The 19,694-nt window shown below is 45.2% G+C and overlaps 1 protein-coding gene across 1 annotated transcript; it reads left to right on the top strand.

Moving 5' to 3' along the window:
* The first annotated feature begins 16,900 nt into the window (after positions 1–16,900).
* Positions 16,901–19,312, top strand: LOC123187128 (wall-associated receptor kinase 2). The gene is made up of 2 exons (XM_044598905.1): positions 16,901–18,005; positions 18,094–19,312. The coding sequence occupies exons 1-2, from the start codon at positions 16,928–16,930 to the stop codon at positions 19,275–19,277; spliced, it is 2,262 nt and encodes a 753-aa protein (XP_044454840.1). The 5' UTR covers positions 16,901–16,927; the 3' UTR covers positions 19,278–19,312.
* The last annotated feature ends 382 nt before the right edge of the window (positions 19,313–19,694 follow it).

Raw genomic sequence — 19,694 nt, 5'->3', positions numbered from 1 at the left:
TATTTACAGGTTGCGACCGACGCCATCTGCCACCAACGCCACCGCGTCGTCGTCCCCCAAGGCCGGGCCTGATCCCATGGCACGAGGTACTATGCATTCATCATGTTTATCATGTGCCCGTATGAAGTAGCTAACATTATTTTTGCTCCTATTCGTAGCGACGGTGGAGTACGGGGAGATTTTTTGTTCGGTTGAGAAGTGGTGTCTCTTGGTCAACAAACTAAACTCTAGGCAGAAAAAGCGTTTTGCAAGCACTTGTCTTGGAAAAATGCTGATGATACCTAGTGTGCTCATGCGCAAATGTTTGCTCAAGTTCATTATTAAATCGTATTCGTTGGACAGAAAAAGGTTCATCATGCCATCAAAAAATGGTGCGATATCATTGCGCACCGAAGATGTGTTTGACATTTTCGGTCTACAGAACAAGGGCAAAGATGCCATGAAAGCGCTTGGAAAAGGGGGGTTAAAGGCGAAGGTGAAGGTGCCTAGTCGCTTTTTATATTCCAATACGGGGGAAATGATGATAGACGACCTGATTGAGAACATCGTTGCCAGTGGCTCATAAGATGATGATTTCCTCCGTAGAATTGTTCTGGTTCTTCTAGGCACGGTTCTTGCACCGCAGTCCACGATAGAAGTTCCTAATGCCTATTACAAGTTAGTGGACGATGTGGAGGCCATCAAAGCATATAATTGGAACGCGTTTATGTTACGCGTTTGCGTGGAAGGCATCACAAAGACCTTATCAGATCTTACAAAATTTACGTGGCCGATCGGAAACCTTGCCCTCCTACAGGTAAATCTTATGTTATGCTTGTTTCTTTCGAACTATAGTTTGTGAATTTTTTTTGCTAATATACTTCATGTTCATGCAGTATATGTTTTGGGAGAAGGTGCAGCCACTGGATGATGAGGCATTTGATCCATTAGCTAATGAGTATCCATTGATGCTTAATTGGTCAGAAGATGAGGCTATGAAGCGTGACGCGTACGACACGGCATACGGCCGTGGTAATGGGACGGTAAGTTACTATTTATGTGTTACTATTTCGTACTACATGCACTTAAGTTAGTATTTATATGTTGATAAATTTTAATTGATTTTACCTGTTACAGATTGATGACGTGATAAACGAGAAGTACAGGCAGACATTAATTGCTCAACAAGGAAGAAAGGCGGAGGAAGAATTACAGCAAGAATTAGAGCAGGAAGATCGTGCCCAAAAAAAGAAAGATAATATAGATGAGGCTTCATCGAGCAGGGATAGTACATTAGATCAGGTGATGAAATGCATCAAAGATATGCAAAAAGAAATTAGACTTCTCCCTCAAAAATGTGCTGAGGTAATATGAGTGATGTGTACTTCTGTTTACATTGGATTATTCATAATTTATGCATGCAGTTAATGCAATTAATGTGTCATTGCAGATAGTAGTGGAGAAGCTGCAGAAGAAAGGTCTTGTCTTCAAGCCAAACAAGGGGTCTGATGGTGACATTGAGTATGTGGAGCATAGTGAAGACTGGGTGAGGAGGTATGGTCCATCAAAATACAAATCATCAAAATATTGGACAGATGTACAATCAACTCCTGCAAAAGAAGATATGGACAACAGGGTGGACGCATCCTTCACCACTGGGAACGGGAATAAATTGGCGCGTGAGAAAGGTGTGCATCACAACACACCTGGTACAGGAGATGAAGGCGACCCCTTCGTTATTGATGATAATGGTAATTCTCCCAACCCATCTCTTGCGACGGTAGGCACGAATGACTTTCCAGCTATTACTTCAACCCCCAAGAATATGAATGAAGTGTCAGACGGGTCTAGCGCCGATAAATCTGAGGAATTTATTATGGATAGTTTGAACACCCGTATTAAAAATGCGAAAGAAAATGGGACTCAGGAGAATGATGAGAAGGAGAATGATGAAAAGGAGAATGATGAAAAGGAGAATGATGGGAAACGCAAGAGGAAACAGTCAAAATAATGATGGTAAACGTGCAAAGAAAAGTAAGTGATACGTAATTTATTCATGCAACATACTTCTGTCCTTGCATGCACACTTTATTAACTCATTGTTTCTTATTATTTTAGGTCTGTTTGGTATAAGAGCTGCTATGATTAATACTAATTACATTAATGAGGATCACATAGAGGCCGCGAAGGTTTATATCCGGACACTGGCAGACTCGAAACTTTGCAGCAAAACTGTCGTGCACATGACGGGAATTGGTGGGGAAACATGTACACCTGAAATGCTTGAAGCCATCATTTCGAAAAAGTGGTTGCATGGCAGTGTAAGTATTGCCAAAAATTTATTAAGTTGTACATGTCATTTACATAAATTATCTAATAGGCGTAATTTTGTTATGTTATTTTGTAGGTCATCAATAGTTATTGCAACCATATGCAGACCCATAATCCTCGTGCTGACCGTCATATATTATCATCTTGGGTGTCCCACTGGCTTATTCTTCGTGCTGATGGAAAGGTTAACAACTCTAAGAGGCATTTTATGGAGCATTTCACAAAGCAATCTAAAATGGTGTCTAGAGTTACTGAAGAGTATTTCATCAAAGATAAGGTACTTCAGTTTAGTATGATCATTCATAGTACATCTGTGTGTACACCAACATGAATAAACTTTGTTGTAGGCATACTTTCCTTTTCATGTGGACGAAAGTCATTGGATAACAGTTCTTATGCACAACAAGAAAAAAGAGTTTCAAGTTTTAAACTCTACTGGTAAATGCAGCAAAAGAGTTCTTGCAAAGATTGCTAAGCTGGTAAGCTTACAACGATACATAAAACAATACATAGTTATTTGAAACGTACTTCATAAGGATTTTTCATTTTTATTTCAGAGGGCAGAAATAGCTAATGATACAAACGAGGTGAATGCTCTTATTGGAACCAAACATCCTGACGTATCTTCCTGGCCAATAAAGGAGTACGATATGCCATCACAAAAAGACGGGTATGTTGTAAATGTTCAATTAGTATGTACTTGTATGATCCATCAATAATTGACTTGTGGTTTCTTGCAGAGTCTCTTGTGGTCTTTTCGTGGTGAAATGCGTTCAAAGCTGGGACGGAGATGATTGGACATTTGAGTTCGATCAAGATGAGGTTAATGCTTCAAGGGGACGCATTCTAGCTGAAATACTTTTTTCAGAATGCAACACGAAGGAAGTAGTGAAAGAGAAGATCCTCAAGATCATGGAGAAGAAATGAGTCGGAGGATGGGGTGTTGGCTATTATCTCCACTTAATAAACTTGCCGTTGTCGGTACTTGATACAATTTTCATATTAAGACATCATCTCTTTATTGTAATGTGGCATGGTTTAGCATGCTCCGCAACTAAATAAGTGTGCCGTTGTCGGTACTTGATACAATTTTCATATGAAGACATCATCTCTATATTGTAATGTCACTTTTACTTGCATCATTATCGGTGACACTGTTATTTGCATCATTGTGGGTGATGATATTTCAACTTGTTATATTGTGGTGAGTGCTAATTCGTTGTAAATTTTGTTCCATTCTATCATAGTATGTCTTTATGTTATGAACAATTTATTAGTAATAATACTACATTTTATACTCACGGTCAATGGTTATATATATTTTCTAAAAATACGTGCTTACATTTTTTTAAATGGGTATATTGTTCTGCACATTCGTAAAAGTAAAATAATATTTTATAAAAATATTTATGAAAAAAAATGCCCACCACCGCGGTCGGGCCCATAGTGGGGAACAATTCATAACACCCAAATCAAGCCCGAAGGAGGCGACTCGGGCGGCTGATAGAGCCCACTACGGGCCCGCCAACGGGGTCCAACGGGGCTACTGGCGGTGTTAGAATAAAGGAGTTCGAAAGAGGGGGCGGAGGCAGCTATTTAAGCCGCTCCTCGCGCCCCCCGGCTTCCGAGGTGGGACTAAAGTGGCGTCGGCAGCGCGCCCACTCCCCTCCCTCAGTGCACGCGGCCGCCGCAGGGCGCATGAGGCCGTTTTCGGCGCTGTCACGGGCCGGCTCACTCGCCCCCTCCCACGGCCCACGCCCACTCCCCTCCCCCGCGCGCTGCCTCCCCCGCGCGCTGCAGACGCCAGTTTAGTCCCACCTCGGAAGCCGGGGGGCGCGAGGAGCGGCTTAAATAGCAGCCTCCGCCCCCTCTTTCGAACTCCTTTATTCTAACACTGCCAGTAGCCCCGTTGGACCCCGTTGGCGGGCCCGTAGTGGGCTCTATCAGCCGCCCGAGTCGCCCCCTTCGGACTTGATTTGGGTGTTATGAATTGTTCCCCACTATGGGCCCGGCCGTGGTGGTGGGCATTTTTTTCTGAATATTTTTATAAAATATTATTTTATTTTTACGAATGTGCAGAAGAAATATGCAAAACAGTACAAATAAACATAATTTCAAAACAGTACAAATAAACAGAATTTCGAAACAATACAAATAAACAGAATTTGGAAAGTTCATATAGAAACAGTACAAATCATCACGTGACAGTACAAATCAAGTTTTCTGGCACACATGTGCGAATACAAATAGCATAGATTCTTCAGACATGACTCGTGCGACCACTTTTATTCTTCTAACCAACCAAGTTGCTTCTCTACGCCCGATTCCTGAACAAAATATAAAAAAAATTGTGTGAGAATAGAGGAGTCGATGAAATCATATTGGCAACATATAACAAAACAAAAAAGTAGAAACTCACTTCTCGTTCAGACTACATGTAGCCTTGTTATGACCTGGGAGACTACACAGACTGCACAAAGGACCAGTTTTCTTCTCTGTAAAATCTTTTGGCCTACCATTCTTTGTAACGTCGGGGCCACCCTTCGACCGCCCCTTCTTAGGTGCACCCTTCGTCGAAACTTTCTGAGGATCACCAATACCAGGCTCAACTTGTTGCGCCTGACTTGCCTCCTTCTTAAGCATAGCATACCTTCTACTTCCTATAAGTTCCTCCTCTGAAATCTTTTTCTGCGCTATTATGTTGTCCAGACACTTCATCAACTCGTCGTACAAGAAGGGATCATTTGCTGCAACATGAGCAGCTTCTGCGGTTTTAATGGTTATTGCACTATACCGTTCTCTCTCCAATGGCCCTGACCAACCCCATCCAAACATATCACTCTTCCGCTGCACAGGCAACCCATCTCTCGCATGTTTGGACAACCGATGCATGCCACAACACTTTGGTATTTCAGTTAAGTTCAGATGATGGAGAACAAACAGAATGTGTTTGCATGGCAGCCCTTTCCGAACCATCCTAAGACAACTGCATGTAATAGTTTGTTCTGAGTTACCTGGTTCATAAACAACATTGTACCTGAACTTGTGGTTATCCTTCCATGTTACCATGAATGTTTGACGCCCAATTCCCACGAGCGTCTCAAATATCTCCAGCTGACCCATCTTATGCAAATCTTGTTGCAGGATGAAGAAATTAGCAGGTGTGAATACTTTGGCGGCATGCTCCTCAAGGGCCTTATATTCAGTACCAGACGGTGGTTCCTTCTGGAATGCCTCGCAGTCATCGTACGCCTCGTTCTCACGCAGGCGAACTATACAGTTCTCATAATGCACCACCAAATCAACAATTGTCATACCGTAGTCCAGGTGAAGGTGAAGGCAGGAGTTGAGGCTTTCACTCCTCTGGTTACTTCGCATACCAAGGAAAAAACCCTCCGAAAGATATGAAGCTGCCCAAAGTCTCCTCTTCCTGTACATCCTGTCAAGCCACTCTTCTGTTTTATCCGTCTTCCACTTATCATAGAAAGCTTTCCATCTCTGCTCAAAGTTCGCTTGAGAGGTGGCATAGTACAGGAGCGATCTGAACTCATCTAGTGACTTGTTATGCAGGTGCCTTTGCAGATTTTTCTCGATATGCCAGGAGCAAAGACGATGGAAAACATCTGAAAGGACAGTCCGAATAGCCCGGATCATTGCGGCGTCACCGTCTGTGATTATTGACTTTGGCTTCACCTGACAGTTTGCCTTCATAAATGTCTGCAGTAGCCACACATATGTCCCTTCCGTCTCGTCAGCAATGATGGCACAACCAAACACTGTGGTGCAACGGTGGTTGTTAACTCCGACAAAGGGGACTTACGGCATACCGTATCTGTTCATCTTATACGTGCTATCAAACACGACCACATCTCCGTAGTCCTGATAGTCCCTCCGCGACTGTGCATCGCACCAGAACATACTCTTCAATCTACCTTCCTTGTCACGCACATACTCAAAAAAAAAACTCAGGGTCCTTCTCCTTCCTGCTCCTCATAATGCCAACTGCCATCTCTGCATCTCCCTTTGCAATGAGCTTCATTTTTTCTCTGCAACAAAGATTGTAAATGTCCCTCCTGATTGAAGGAAAAATGCCCTAGAGGCAATAATAAAGTTATTATTTATTTCCTTATTTCATGATAAATGTTTATTATTCATGCTAGAATTGAATTAACCGGAAACGTAATACATGTGTGAATACATAGACAAACAAAGTGTCACTAGTATGCCTCTACTTGACTAGCTCGTTAATCAAAGATGGTTACGTTTCCTAACCATAGACAAAGAGGTTGTTATTTGATTAACGAGGTCACATCATTAGTTGAATGATCTGATTGACATGACCCATTCCGTTAGCTTAGCACCCGATCGTTTAGTATGTTGCTATTGCTTTCTTCATGACTTATACATGTTCCTTTGACTATGAGATTATGCAACTCCCGTTTACCGGAGGAACACTTTGGGTACTACCAAACGTCACAACGTAACTGGGTGATTATAAAGGAGTACTACAGGTGTCTCCAAAGGTAGATGTTGGGTTGGCGTATTTCGAGATTAGGATTTGTCACTCCGATTGTCGGAGAGGTATCTCAGGGCCTTCTCGGTAATGCACATCACATAAGCCTTGCAAGCATTGCAACTAATGAGTTAGTTGTGAGATGATGTATTACGGAACGAGTAAAGAGACTTGCCGGTAACAGGATTGAACTAGGTATTGGATACCGACGATCGAATCTCGGGAAAGTAACATACCGATGACAAAGGGAACAACGTATGTTGTTATGCGGTCTGACCGATAAAGATCTTCGTAGAATATGTAGGAGCCAATATGGGCATCCAGGTCCTGCTATTGGTTATTGACCGGAGACGTGTCTCGGTCATGTCTACATTGTTCTCGAACCGTAGGGTCCGCACGCTTAAGGTTTCGATGACAGTTATATTATGAGTTTACGAGTTTTGATGTACCGAAGGAGTTCGGAGTCCTGGATGAGATCGGGAACATGACGAGGAGTCTCGAAATGGTCGAGATGTAAAGATCGGTATATTGGACGACTATATTCGGACATCGGAAAGGTTCTGAGTGATTCGGGTATTTTCGGAGGTACCGGGGAGTTACGGGAATACGGGGAAGAGTATTGGGCCTTAATGGGCTTTAGTGGGAAGAGGAAAAAGGCTGCTGCGCCCCCCTCCCCTCTAGTCCGAATTGGACTAGGGAAAAGGGGGCCGGCCACCTTTCCTAATCCTCCACTTCCTTCTCCCTTCCTCCCCTCTTAGTGGACTCCTACTAGGACTTGGAGTCCTAGTAGGACTGCACATCCTGGCCGCGCCTAGCCTTGGCCGGCCTCCTCCTCCTCCATCCTTTATATACAGGGGCAGGGGGCACCCCATAGACACACAAGTTGATCCTTGAGATCGTTCCTTAGCCGTGTGCGGTGCCCCCCTCCACCATATTCCACCTCGGTCATATTGTCGCAGCGCTTAGGTGAAGCCCTGCGTCGGTAACACATCAAGATCGTCACCACGCCGTCGTGCTGACGAAACTCTTCCCCGAGAGCTTTGCTGGATCGGAGCCCGGAGAACGTCATCGTACTGTACGTGTGTCAAGAACTCGGAGGCGCCGGAGTAACGGCGCTGGGATCGGTCGGATCGCGAGGAGAACGTACGACTACTTCCTCTACGTCGTGTCATCACTTCCGCTTCGGTCTACGAGGGTACGTAGACAACACTCTCCCCTCTCGTTGCTATGCATCACCATGATCTTGCGTGTGCGTAGGAAATTTTTGAAATTACTACGTTCCCCAACAGTGGCATCTGAGCCTAGGTTTTTATGGTTTGATGTTATATGCATGAGTAGAACACAAGTGAGTTGTGGACGATACAAGTCATACTGACTACCAGCATGTCATACTTTGGTTCAGCGGTATTGTTGGATGAGATGACCCGGACCAACCTTACGCGTACGCTTACGCGAGACCGGTTCCCTCGACGTGCTTTGCACACAGATGGCTTGCGGGAGACATCTCACCAACTTTAGTTGAACCAAGTGTGGCTACGCCCGGTCCTTGAGAAGGTTAAAACGGAGTCTATTTGACAAACTATCGTTGTGGTTTTGATGCGTAGGTAATATGAGTTCTTGCTTAAGCCCGTAGCAGCCACGTAAAACTTGCAACAAACAAAGTAGAGGACGTCTTACTTGTTTTTGCAGGGCATGTTGTGATGTGATATGGTCAAGACATGATGCTAAAATTTTATTGTATGAGATGATCATGTTTTGTAACCGAGTTATCGGCAACTGGCAGGAGCCATATGGTTGTCGCTTTATTGTATGCAATGCAATCGCCCTGTAATGCTTTACTTTATCACTAAGCGGTAGCGATAGTCGTAGAAGCATAAGATTGGCGAGACGACAACGATGCTACGATGGAGATCAAGGTGTCGCGTCGGTGACGATGGTGATCATGATGGTGCTGCAGAGATGGAGATCACGAAGCACAAGATGATGATGACCATATCATATCACTTATATTGATTTGCATGTGATGTTTATCTTTTATGCATCTTATCTTGCTTTGATTGACGGTAGCATTCTAAGATGATCTCTCACTAAATTATCAAGAAGTGTTCTCCCCGAGTATGCACCATTGCCAAAGTTCGTCGTGCCCAGACACCACGTGATGATCGGGTGTGATAAGCTCTACGTCCATCTACAACGGGTGCAAGCCAGTTTTGCACACGCAGAATACTCGGGTTATACTTGACGAGCCTAGCATATGCAGATATGGCCTCGGAACACGGAGACCGAAAGGTCGAGCGTGAATCATATAGTAGATATGATCAACATGATGATGTTCACCATTGAGAACTAATCCATTTCACGTGATGATCGGTTATGGTTTAGTTTGATTTGGATCACGTGATCACTTAGAAGATTAGAGGGATGTCTATCTAAGTGGGAGTTCTTAAGTAATATGATTAATTGAACTTTAATTTATCATGAACTTAGTCCTGGTAGTATTAGCATATCTATGTTGTAGATCAATAGCTCGCGTTGTTGCTTTCATATGTTTATTTTGATATGTTCCTAGAGAAAATTGTGTTGAAAGATGTTACTAGCAATGATGCGGATTGGATCCGTGATCTGAGGTTTATCCTCATTGCTGCACAGAAGAATTATGTCCTTGATGCACCGCTAGGTGACAGACCTATTGCAGGAGCAGATGCAGACGTTATGAACGTTTGGCTAGCTCAATATGATGACTACTTGATAGTTTAAGTGCACCATGCTTAACGGCTTAGAATCGGGACTTCAAAGACGTTTTGAACGTCATGGACCATATGAGATGTTCCAGGAGTTGAAGTTAATATTTCAAGCAAATACCCGAGTAGAGAGATATGAAGTCTCCAACAAGTTCTATAGCTAAAAGATGGAGGAGAATCGCTCAACTAGTGAGCATGTGCTCAGATTGTCTGGGTACTACAATCGCTTGAATCAAGTGGGAGTTAATCTTCCAGATAAGATAGTGATTGACGGAATTCTCTAGTCACCATCACCAAGTTAGTAGAACTTCGTGATGAACTATGATATGCAAGGGATAACGGAAACGATTCCCAAGCACTTCGTGATGCTGAAATCGACGAAGGTAGAAATCAAGAAAAACATCAAGTGTTGATGGATAACAAGACCACTAGTTTCAAGAAAAGGGCAAAGGGAAGAAGGGGAACTTCATAGAAGAACGGCAAGCAAGTTGCTGCTTAAGTGAAGAAGCCCAAGTCTGGTCCTAAGCTTGAGACTAAGTGCTTCTACTGCAAAGGGACTGGTCACTGGAAGCGGAACTACCCCGAGTGATTGGCGGATAAGAAAGGATGGCAAAGTAAACAAAGGTATATTTGATATACTGGTTATTGATGTGTACTTTACTAGTGTTTATAGCAACCCCTCAGTATTTGATACTAGTTCAGTTGCTAAGAGTAGTAACTCGAAACGGGAGTTGCAGAATAAACAGAGACTAGTTAAGGGTGAAGTGACGATGTGTGTTGGAAGTGGTTCGAAAGATTGATATGATCATCATCGCAGACTCCCTATACTTTCGGGATTAGTGTTGAACCTAAATAAGTGTTATTTGTTGTTTGCGTTAAGCATGAATATGATTTGATCATGTTTATTGCAATACAGTTATTCATTTAAGTTAAAGAAGAATTGTTGTTCTGTTTACATGAATAAAACCTTCTATGGTTATACACACCAACGAAATGGTTCGTTGAATCTCGATCGTAGTGATACACATATTCATAATATTGAAGCCAAAAGGATGCAAAGTTAATAATGATAGTGCAACTTGTTTGTGGCACTACTGTTTAAGTCATATTGGTGTAAAGCGCATGAAGAAACTCCATGCAGATGGAATTTTGGAATCACTTGATTATGAATCACTTGATGCTTGCGAACCATGCCTCATGGGCAAGATGACTAAGACTCCGTTCTCCGGAACAATGGAGCGAGCAACTGACTTGTTGGAAATCATACATACCGATGTATGTGGTCCGATGAAAATTAAGGCTCGCGACAAGTATCATTATTTTCTGACCTTCACAGATGTTTTGAGCAGATATGGGTATATCTACTTGATGAAACATAAGTCTGAAATGGTTGAAAAGTTCAAAGAATTTCAGAGTGAAGTGGAAAATCATCGTGACAAGAAAATAAAGTTTCTACGATCTGATCGCGGAGACGAATATTTGAGTTACAAGTTTGGTCTTCAGTTAAAACAATGTGAAATAGTTTCACTACTCACGCCACCTGGAACACCACAGCATAATGGTGCGTCCGAACGTCATAACCGTACTTTATTGGATATAGTGCAATCTATGATGTTTCTTACCGATTTACCATGATCATTTTGGGGTTATGCATTAGAGACAGCTGCATTCACGTTAAATAGGGCACCATCTAAATCCGTTGAGACGACACTATATGAACTGTGGTTTAGCAAGAAACCAAAGTTGTCGTTTCTTAAAGTTTGGGATTGTGATGCTTATATGAAAAAGTTTCATCCTGATAAGCTCAAACCCAAATCGGAGAAATGTGTCTTCATAGGATACCCAAAGGAGACAGTTGGGTACACCTTCTATCACAGATCCAAAGGCAAGACATTCATTGCTGAGAATGGATCCTTTCTAGAGAAGGAGATTCTCTCGAAAGAAGTGAGTGGGAGGAAAGTAGAACTTGATGAGGTAACTGTACCTGCTCCCTTATTGGAAAGTAGTTCATCACAGAAATCTGTTCCTGTGACTACTACACCAATTAGTGAGGAAGCTAATGATGATGATCATGTAACTTCAGATCAAGTTACTACCAAACCTCGTAGGTAAACCAGAGTGAGATCCGCACCAGAGTGGTACGGTAATCCTGTTCTGGAGGTCATGTTACTTGACCATGACGAACCTATGAACTATGAAGAAGCGATGGTGAGCCCAGATTCCGCGAAATGGCTTGAGGCCATGAAATCTGAGATGAGATCCATATATGAGAACAAAGTATGGACTTTGATTGACTTGCCCGATGATCGGCAAGCCATTGAGATTAAATGGATCTTCAAGAGGAAGACGGACGCTGATAGTAGTGTTACTATCTACAAAGATAGAATTGTCGCAAAAGGTTTTCGACAAGTTCAAAGTGTTGACTACGATGAGAGTTTCTCACTCGTATCTATGCTTATGTCTGTTCGAATCATGTTAGCAATTACCGCATTTTATGAAATCTGGCAAATGGATAACAAAACTGCATTCCTTAATGGATTTATTAAAGAAGAGTTGTATATGATGCAACCAGAAAGTTTTGTCAATCCTAAAGGTGCTAACAAAATATGCAAGCTCCAGCGATCCATCTATGGACTGGTGCAAGCATCTCAGAGTTGGAATACATGCTTTGATAAGTTGATCAAAGCATATAGTTTTATACAGACTTGCGGTGAAGCCTATATTTACAAGAAAATGAGTGGGAGCACTACAGCATTTCTGATAAGTATATGTGAATGACATATTGTTGATCAGAAATAATGTAGAATTATTCTGTAAAGCACAAAGGAGTATTTGAAAGGAGTTTTTCAAAGGAAGACCTCGGTGAAGCTGCTTACATATTGAGCATCAATATCTATAGAGATAGATCAAGACGCTTGATAAGTTTTTTCAATGAGTACATACCTTGACAAGATTTTGAAGTAGTTCAAAATGGAACAGTCAAAGAAAGAGTTCTTGCCTGTGTTACAAGGTGTGAAGTTGAGTAAGACTCAAAACCCGACCACGGCATAAGATAGAAAGAGAATGAAAGTCATTCCCTATGCTTTGGCCATAGGTTCTATAAAGTATGCCAAGCTGTGTACCAGATCTATTGTATACCCTACACTGATTTTGGCATGGGAGTACAATAGTGATCTAGGAGTAGATCACTGGACAGCGGTCAAAATTATCCTTAGTGGAATAAGGATATGTTTCTCGATAATGGAGGTGACAAAAGGTTCGTCGTAAAAGGGTTACGTCGATGCAAGTTTTGACACTAATCTAGATGACTCTAAGTCTCAATCTAGATACATATTGAAAGTGGGAGCAATTAGCTAGAGTAGCTCCGTGCAGAGCATTGTAGACATAAAAAATTGCAAAATACATAACGGATCTGAATGTGAAAGACCCGTTGACTAAGATTCTCACACAAGCAAAACATGATCACACCTTAGTACTCTTTGGGTGTTAATCACATAGCGATGTGAACTAGATTACTGAATCTAGTTAACCCTTGGGTGTTGGTCACATGGCGATGTGAACTATGGGTGTTAATCACATGATGATGTGAACTATCGATGTTAATCACATGGTGATGTGATCTAGATTATTGACTCTAGTGCAAGTGGGAGACTGAAGGAAATATGCCCTAGAGGCAATAATAAAGTTATTATTTATTTCCTTATTTCATGATAAATGTTTATTATTCATGCTAGAATTGTATTAACCGGAAACGTAATACATGTGTGAATACATAGACAAACAGAGTGTCACTAGTATGCCTCTACTTGACTAGCTCGTTAATCAAAGATGGTTACGTTTCCTAACCATAGACAAAGAGATTGTTATTTGATTAACGAGGTCACATCATTAGTTGAATGAGCTGATTGACATGACCCATTCCGTTAGCTTAGCACCCGATCGTTTAGTATGTTGCTGTTGCTTTCTTCATGACTTATACATGTTCCTTTGACTATGAGATTATGCAACTCCCGTTTACCGGAGGAACACTTTGGGTACTACCAAACGTCACAACGTAACTGGGTGATTATAAAGGAGTACTACAGGTGTCTCCAAAGGTAGATGTTGGGTTGGCGTATTTCGAGATTAGGATTTGTCACTCCGATTGTCGGAGAGGTATCTCAGGGCCTTCTCGGTAATGCACATCACATAAGCCTTGCAAGCATTGCAACTAATGAGTTAGTTGTGAGATGATGTATTACGGAACGAGTAAAGAGACTTGCCGGTAACAAGATTGAACTAGGTATTGGATACCGACGATCGAATCTCGGGCAAGTAACATACCGATGACAAAGGGAACAACGTATTTTGTTATGCGGTCTGACCGACAAAGATCTTCGTAGAATATGTAGGAGCCAATATGGGCATCCAGGTCCCGCTATTGGTTATTGACCGGAGACGTGTCTCGGTCATGTCTACATTGTTCTCGAACCGTAGGGTCCGCACGCTTAAGGTTTCGATGACAGTTATATTATGAGTTTATGAGTTTTGATGTACCGAAGGAGTTCGGAGTCCCAGATGAGATCGGGAACATGACGAGGAGTCTCGAAATGATCAAGATGTAAAGATCGGTATATTGGACGACTATATTCGGACATCGAAAGGTTCTGAGTGATTCGGGTATTTTCGGAGGTACCGGGGAGTTACGGGAATACGGGGAAGAGTATTGGGCCTTAATGGGCTTTAGTGGGAAGAGGAAAAAGGCTGCTGCGCTCCCCCTCCCCTCTAGTCCGAATTGGACTAGGGAAAAGGGGGCCGGCCACCTTTCCTAATCCTCCACTTCCTTCTCCCTTCCTCCCCTCTTAGTGGACTCCTACTAGGACTTGGAGTCCTAGTAGGACTGCACATCCTGGCCGCGCCTAGCCTTGGCCGGCCTCCTCCTCCTCCATCCTTTATATACAGGGGAAGGGGGCACCCCATAGACACACAAGTTGATCCTTGAGATCGTTCCTTAGCCGTGTGCGGTGCCCCCCTCCACCATATTCCACCTCGGTCATATTGTCGCAGCGCTTAGGCGAAGCCCTGCGTCGGTAACACATCAAGATCGTCACCACGCCGTCGTGCTGACGAAACTCTTCCCCGAGAGCTTTGCTGGATCGGAGCCCGGAGAACGTCATCGTACTGTACGTGTGTCAAGAACTCGGAGGCGCCGGAGTAACGGCGCTGGGATCGGTCGGATCGCGAGGAGACCGTACGACTACTTCCTCTACGTCGTGTCATCGCTTCCGCTTCGGTCTACGAGGGTACGTAGACAACACTCTCCCCTCTCGTTGCTATGCATCACCATGATCTTGCGTGTGCGTAGGAAATTTTTGAAATTACTACGTTCCCCAACACTGATAAGCCCGCACTTATCGTACGAACCGTATCTGCTGATGAAGTTGTCCATTATAATATGCTTTCTTATCCCGGCCGCTTCCATCGCCAATATCTCCGCCCTCTGGCCATCTCCAATCCGTCTGTGTGACCACAAAAAACAAACCTCGTCGGGCCGAGCCATCGCGTGGTTGTGATCATCCACGAATGATGCGACGAACCAAACGCCACGTTCTCTGTCCAGCTTCACCACCATATGTGCACCGCAGTCGCAACGAGTCTCCGGTCTAAGCCTGCGCTTGCGGCCCTCCATGGTTATGAACTTGCTCTGCCTTCTCCCTGCCCTGGAGCAAAGAAACCGCCGGTACCGTATCATTCCCGAAGCACCTCGTTTCACCTTCTGTTTCCTGATACTAAACCCGTGCTCTCTGGCGTGATTGTTGTAGAATATGTATGCATCCCCTTGCGACCGAAAGGTCATAGCCATGACCTTCCAATGTGTCTCAAGCATCTTCTGCTCCCTTTGAGCCTCCTCAATATCAATCTCTCCCTCATCGTCATCAAGTACAGGACCATCTGAATCCTCCTACAACATTCATTTGAAAATATATATGTCAATTACTATCATTTAAATCATACTATTGATCGATGTACAACATCTAACAACTAACCTGGCTCAAGTTATCTGCAAATGATTCCTGCCAACTATGTTGCACATTGTCAACGTCCACATCTTCGTGTAAATTTGTACACAAAATATATAGTTAGCCATGCCATACTTTGCAAATTAAAAAATAAAAATAAAATATACGCCACTTACGTTGTCGCTATTTGCACCATGTTCATTATTATCAAAATCCTCTGGAGGTAAGATATCATATGACGAGACGGAATCGTTGTCGCTGTTGTCATCATCTTCGTTCAAATTATCGTTATCGGTCTTAGTAACCTTATCAGTACCATTCTCGTCCCTCCCGAATGCGGATTCTTCGTCCATGTCAACACGCCAAACTCACAGAACTGCAAACCAATTGAAGTGTTGATTACAACAAGGACAAAAACTCATGTTGGTTTGCAAAAAAATAAAAAGACGTGTAATCCATGAACCCAACAGCTACCATGAATTTTTTTCTTAACGCAATGGTTCAAACAACACTTTTTTGTGTTGTGTGAAACAAACCTTGCTCCGCGGTGTAGGCGTCGCCGGCGTTCGACGACGGCAGCTGTCCCCGCCTTGAATCTAGCAGCCGGCGACGTGCACGACGAGCCACCGGCCGGATGTTCGGCAGTATCCGCGACGGGGGTTGGGGAGAGTGGTCGGAGGCGGTGTGGCACGTCGGGCCCTTCACGTCCGGGGGGTGGATGATGCGACGGCGGTGTCTGACGGGGTCAGACGGCGGCGTCGGACGGGGTCGGAGGGCGGCGATCCGCGGCGCCGGCGATCGGATGTGGCGGGTGGGTACACGAGGTGGGCGACCGAGTAGACGGGGTGCTTGGACGCACGCCGTTGGGACGGCCACGGCGGCGTCGGACGGGCTCGGACGGCGGCGGCGGACGGGGTCGGAGGGCGGCGATCCGCGGCGGTGATCGTATGGGGCGACCGAGTAGACGGGGTGGAAGGGCGAGTAGATGGGGTGTGCGGGTAGATCGTGCGGGCAGTTTGTTTATTTTTTTTTGCATGCGCGGGGTCTACGTACGCCAGCTATATCCGTATAATACGAGGTGGGTATACCCTTCTTTTGTATGACCAATCTGCCCTTCTACGTTTTGTTGGGGGGTCTACCGAAGCAAGCCCCAAAAAAAAAATACTTATATCTCTATGTCTGTGTAGCCTAGACCAGGTCAGTCAATGCGCACATGTATGCACGCGTGTTCGGTAGCACTCTCTATCACGGTACGTTGCGGCTGCTCTATTGCAACCTGCCCAATTTGTAGAAAGCTTTATAGTAATGGATTGGAGAGACAGTCATCGAACAACCGCTGGCTGGTATCATTTTACTATCCGACGATGACTCCGGCAGCCGCGTTGACGGTGTTGCTCCTGCAGCTCTGCCTCTCAACGGCGGCGGCTCAGGTTACCCCAGGCGCAGGGATGCCACCGCCGCGCTGCCCGACCAGCTGCGGCGGCGTGAAAGTGCCGTACCCGTTCGGCATCGGGAACGGATGCCACCGGCCGGGATTCAACCTCACCTGCGACAGGACGCGCGGCGGAGAGCCGCGGCTGCTCGTCGGCAGCGACCTCCAGGTCGTGGAGATCTCCCTGACCAACTCCACGGTGAGAATCTTGGACAGCGCCGGCCAGGTCAAGCTCACCTTCTCCGGGGGGCTCGACGGCACCGGCACGTGGGGCGGCCTCGGCGCCGGCGGCCCTTACGTGCTCTCAGAGATGCGCAACCACTTCGTCGTTACGGGGTGCAACGTGCAAGCCACGCTGGTCGGAGACGGCGGGGTCGTAGGCTGCTGCTCCTCCTTCTGCTCCATCAACGACAGGTGGACGGGCGTCGTGACGAGCTCCGCTGGCTACGGCGGCGCCGCCTGCTCTGGCATCGGCTGCTGCGAGACGCCCATCCCCATAGGCCGCCCTTCCTACGACGTGGAGATGAGGTCGCTGGATGCGAGCAACGAGTACGCCGACAGGCTGCCCATCGCGGTGCGCATCGCCGAGAGAGGGTGGTTCGAAGGCGCCTCCACCACGCTCCTCAACGACTCAACCGGGTACTCGCCCTCCCGCCAGCCGGCTGTGCCCGTCGTCCTCGACTTCGCGGTGGATTCCAAGCCGGTGGTGCTGCCAGGGGTGGCGACGTCGGGCTGCCCTGTGGACGCACGAAGGAGCGCGTGCCAGAGCAGCCATGCTTCCTGCCATAACGTCTCCGGCATGTACCGCAGCGGCTACGTGTGCCGGTGCCTAGACGGGTACCAAGGCAACCCATACCTCGCGGGCGGATGCCAAGACATCGATGAGTGCGCGCTTCCGGGCATGTGCTTCGGTGAGTGCACCAACACGGCCGGAGGACACCTATGCTGGTGCCCGCGTGGCGCCCAAGGTGACCCGCTCATAAGAAATGGCTGCATAAAATCTTCTCTAGGTGAGCACCAAGACCAATAATAGTTCATTTTAGATGTCAGAGACTCTTCCTTCACAACAAAGACACATGTTCTGTGCACATTCTTCAGGCTTAAGTGTCGGCATTGGAGTTGGCAGTGGGGCCAGCCTTCTACTCATGGTACTTGGTGCTATTTTGGTGTCCCGAAAGATGAAGCAACGAAGGGCAAAAATGCTCAAGAAGAGATTCTTCAGGCAAAATCGGGGGCATCTGTTGCAACAATTGGTGTCTCAGAAGGCGGACATTGCCGAGAGGATGATCGTCCCCTTGGTGGAACTACAAAAGGCCACAAACAGTTTCGACAAAGCTCGTGAGATCGGTGGAGGAGGGCACGGAACGGTTTACAAAGGCATCATGTCGGACCTGCATGTCGTGGCGATCAAGAAGTCCAAGATCACGATTCAGAGGGAGATTGACGAGTTCATAAATGAGGTGGCCATCCTCTCGCAGGTCAACCACCGAAACGTGGTGAAGCTCTTTGGGTGCTGCCTTGAGACGGAGGTGCCGCTGCTGGTGTACGAGTTCATCTCCAATGGGACCCTCTACCATCATCTTCATGTCCAGGAACCAGCGCCATCCCTAACATGGGAAGATAGGCTAAGGATCGCAACCGAAACTGCGAGAGCTCTCGGCTACCTTCACTCGGCGGTGTCCTTTCCTATAGTCCACAGGGATATCAAGTCCCAAAACATTCTGTTAGATGGCAGTCTCATAGCAAAGGTGTCAGACTTTGGAGCTTCGAGGTGCATTCAAGTCGATCAAGCAGAGACCGCAACCGTTATCCAAGGGACATTTGGGTACCTGGACCCATTGTACTTCTACTCGGGACAGCTCACCGAGAAGAGCGACGTTTACAGCTTCGGTGTCCTCCTCATGGAGCTTCTCACTAGGAAGAAACCATGCTCATATCGGTCATCTGAGGAGGAAACCCTTGTCAGATATTTCACCGCTTCGCTAGCAGCGGGCAAGCTGGTTCGCGTGCTAGATCCTCAGGTCGTGAAAGAGGGGGGCAAGGAGGTTGAAGAAGTAGCTGTGTTGGCAGTGGCATGTGTGAGGATTGAAGTAGACCACCGGCCAACCATGAGGCAAGTGGAGATGACACTTGAGAACCTTGGGGGCTCGCATGGTAGCTTTGTAATGCATGACAAGGATGTGCCGAAGTATCCAATGATTGAGGGTATGAACATGGAGGAAACAAGCCAGCAGTATAGCTATGAAGCAGAGTATTTGTTGTCATCAAGGTACCCCCGGTAGTTAATATATTTCTTGTGTGATCATTTTAATTTCACAATTAATGATTCCTTCTGTAATTGTATAAACAAGGATATAATGGTTTTTGTGGTCTATGTAATAATTTCTGAAGGAAACAACGAGACTTAACATAGGTGTCCATACCTTTTGGAGCTGCGTAGTTTTGCTCTGTCTTAAACTCATTTCTTTTCTTACTGATCTGACAAATAAGAGAACTTGCATTATCGAAACAGAAATGCAAGCGTTAAAAAAAATGGAATGATACTTTAAAAAATAATACCACCAAAGATAATATACCTATAAATCTATTAATTAACACAACAAAAGTAGGCATTCTCCCCCCAGTAATAGTATAAAATTACAGTTTAAAGATGATCACAGTTTCGAATATAACACATTTCGATCGCGTTAGGAATGTTT

The sequence above is a fragment of the Triticum aestivum genome, chromosome 2A (assembly GCF_018294505.1).
Source record: "Triticum aestivum cultivar Chinese Spring chromosome 2A, IWGSC CS RefSeq v2.1, whole genome shotgun sequence".
NCBI lineage: Eukaryota > Viridiplantae > Streptophyta > Magnoliopsida > Poales > Poaceae > Triticum > Triticum aestivum.
This window is presented reverse-complemented; position numbering and strand designations above follow the sequence as displayed.

Excerpts from the sequence above, each read along its gene's own strand:
- LOC123187128 (XM_044598905.1), top strand. The coding sequence starts at position 16,928 with ATGACTCCGGCAGCCGCGTTGACGGTGTTGCTCCTGCAGCTCTGCCTC. Across the intron at positions 18,006-18,093 it reads CTGCATAAAATCTTCTCTAG|GCTTAAGTGTCGGCATTGGA; the intron begins GTGAGCACCAAG and ends CACATTCTTCAG.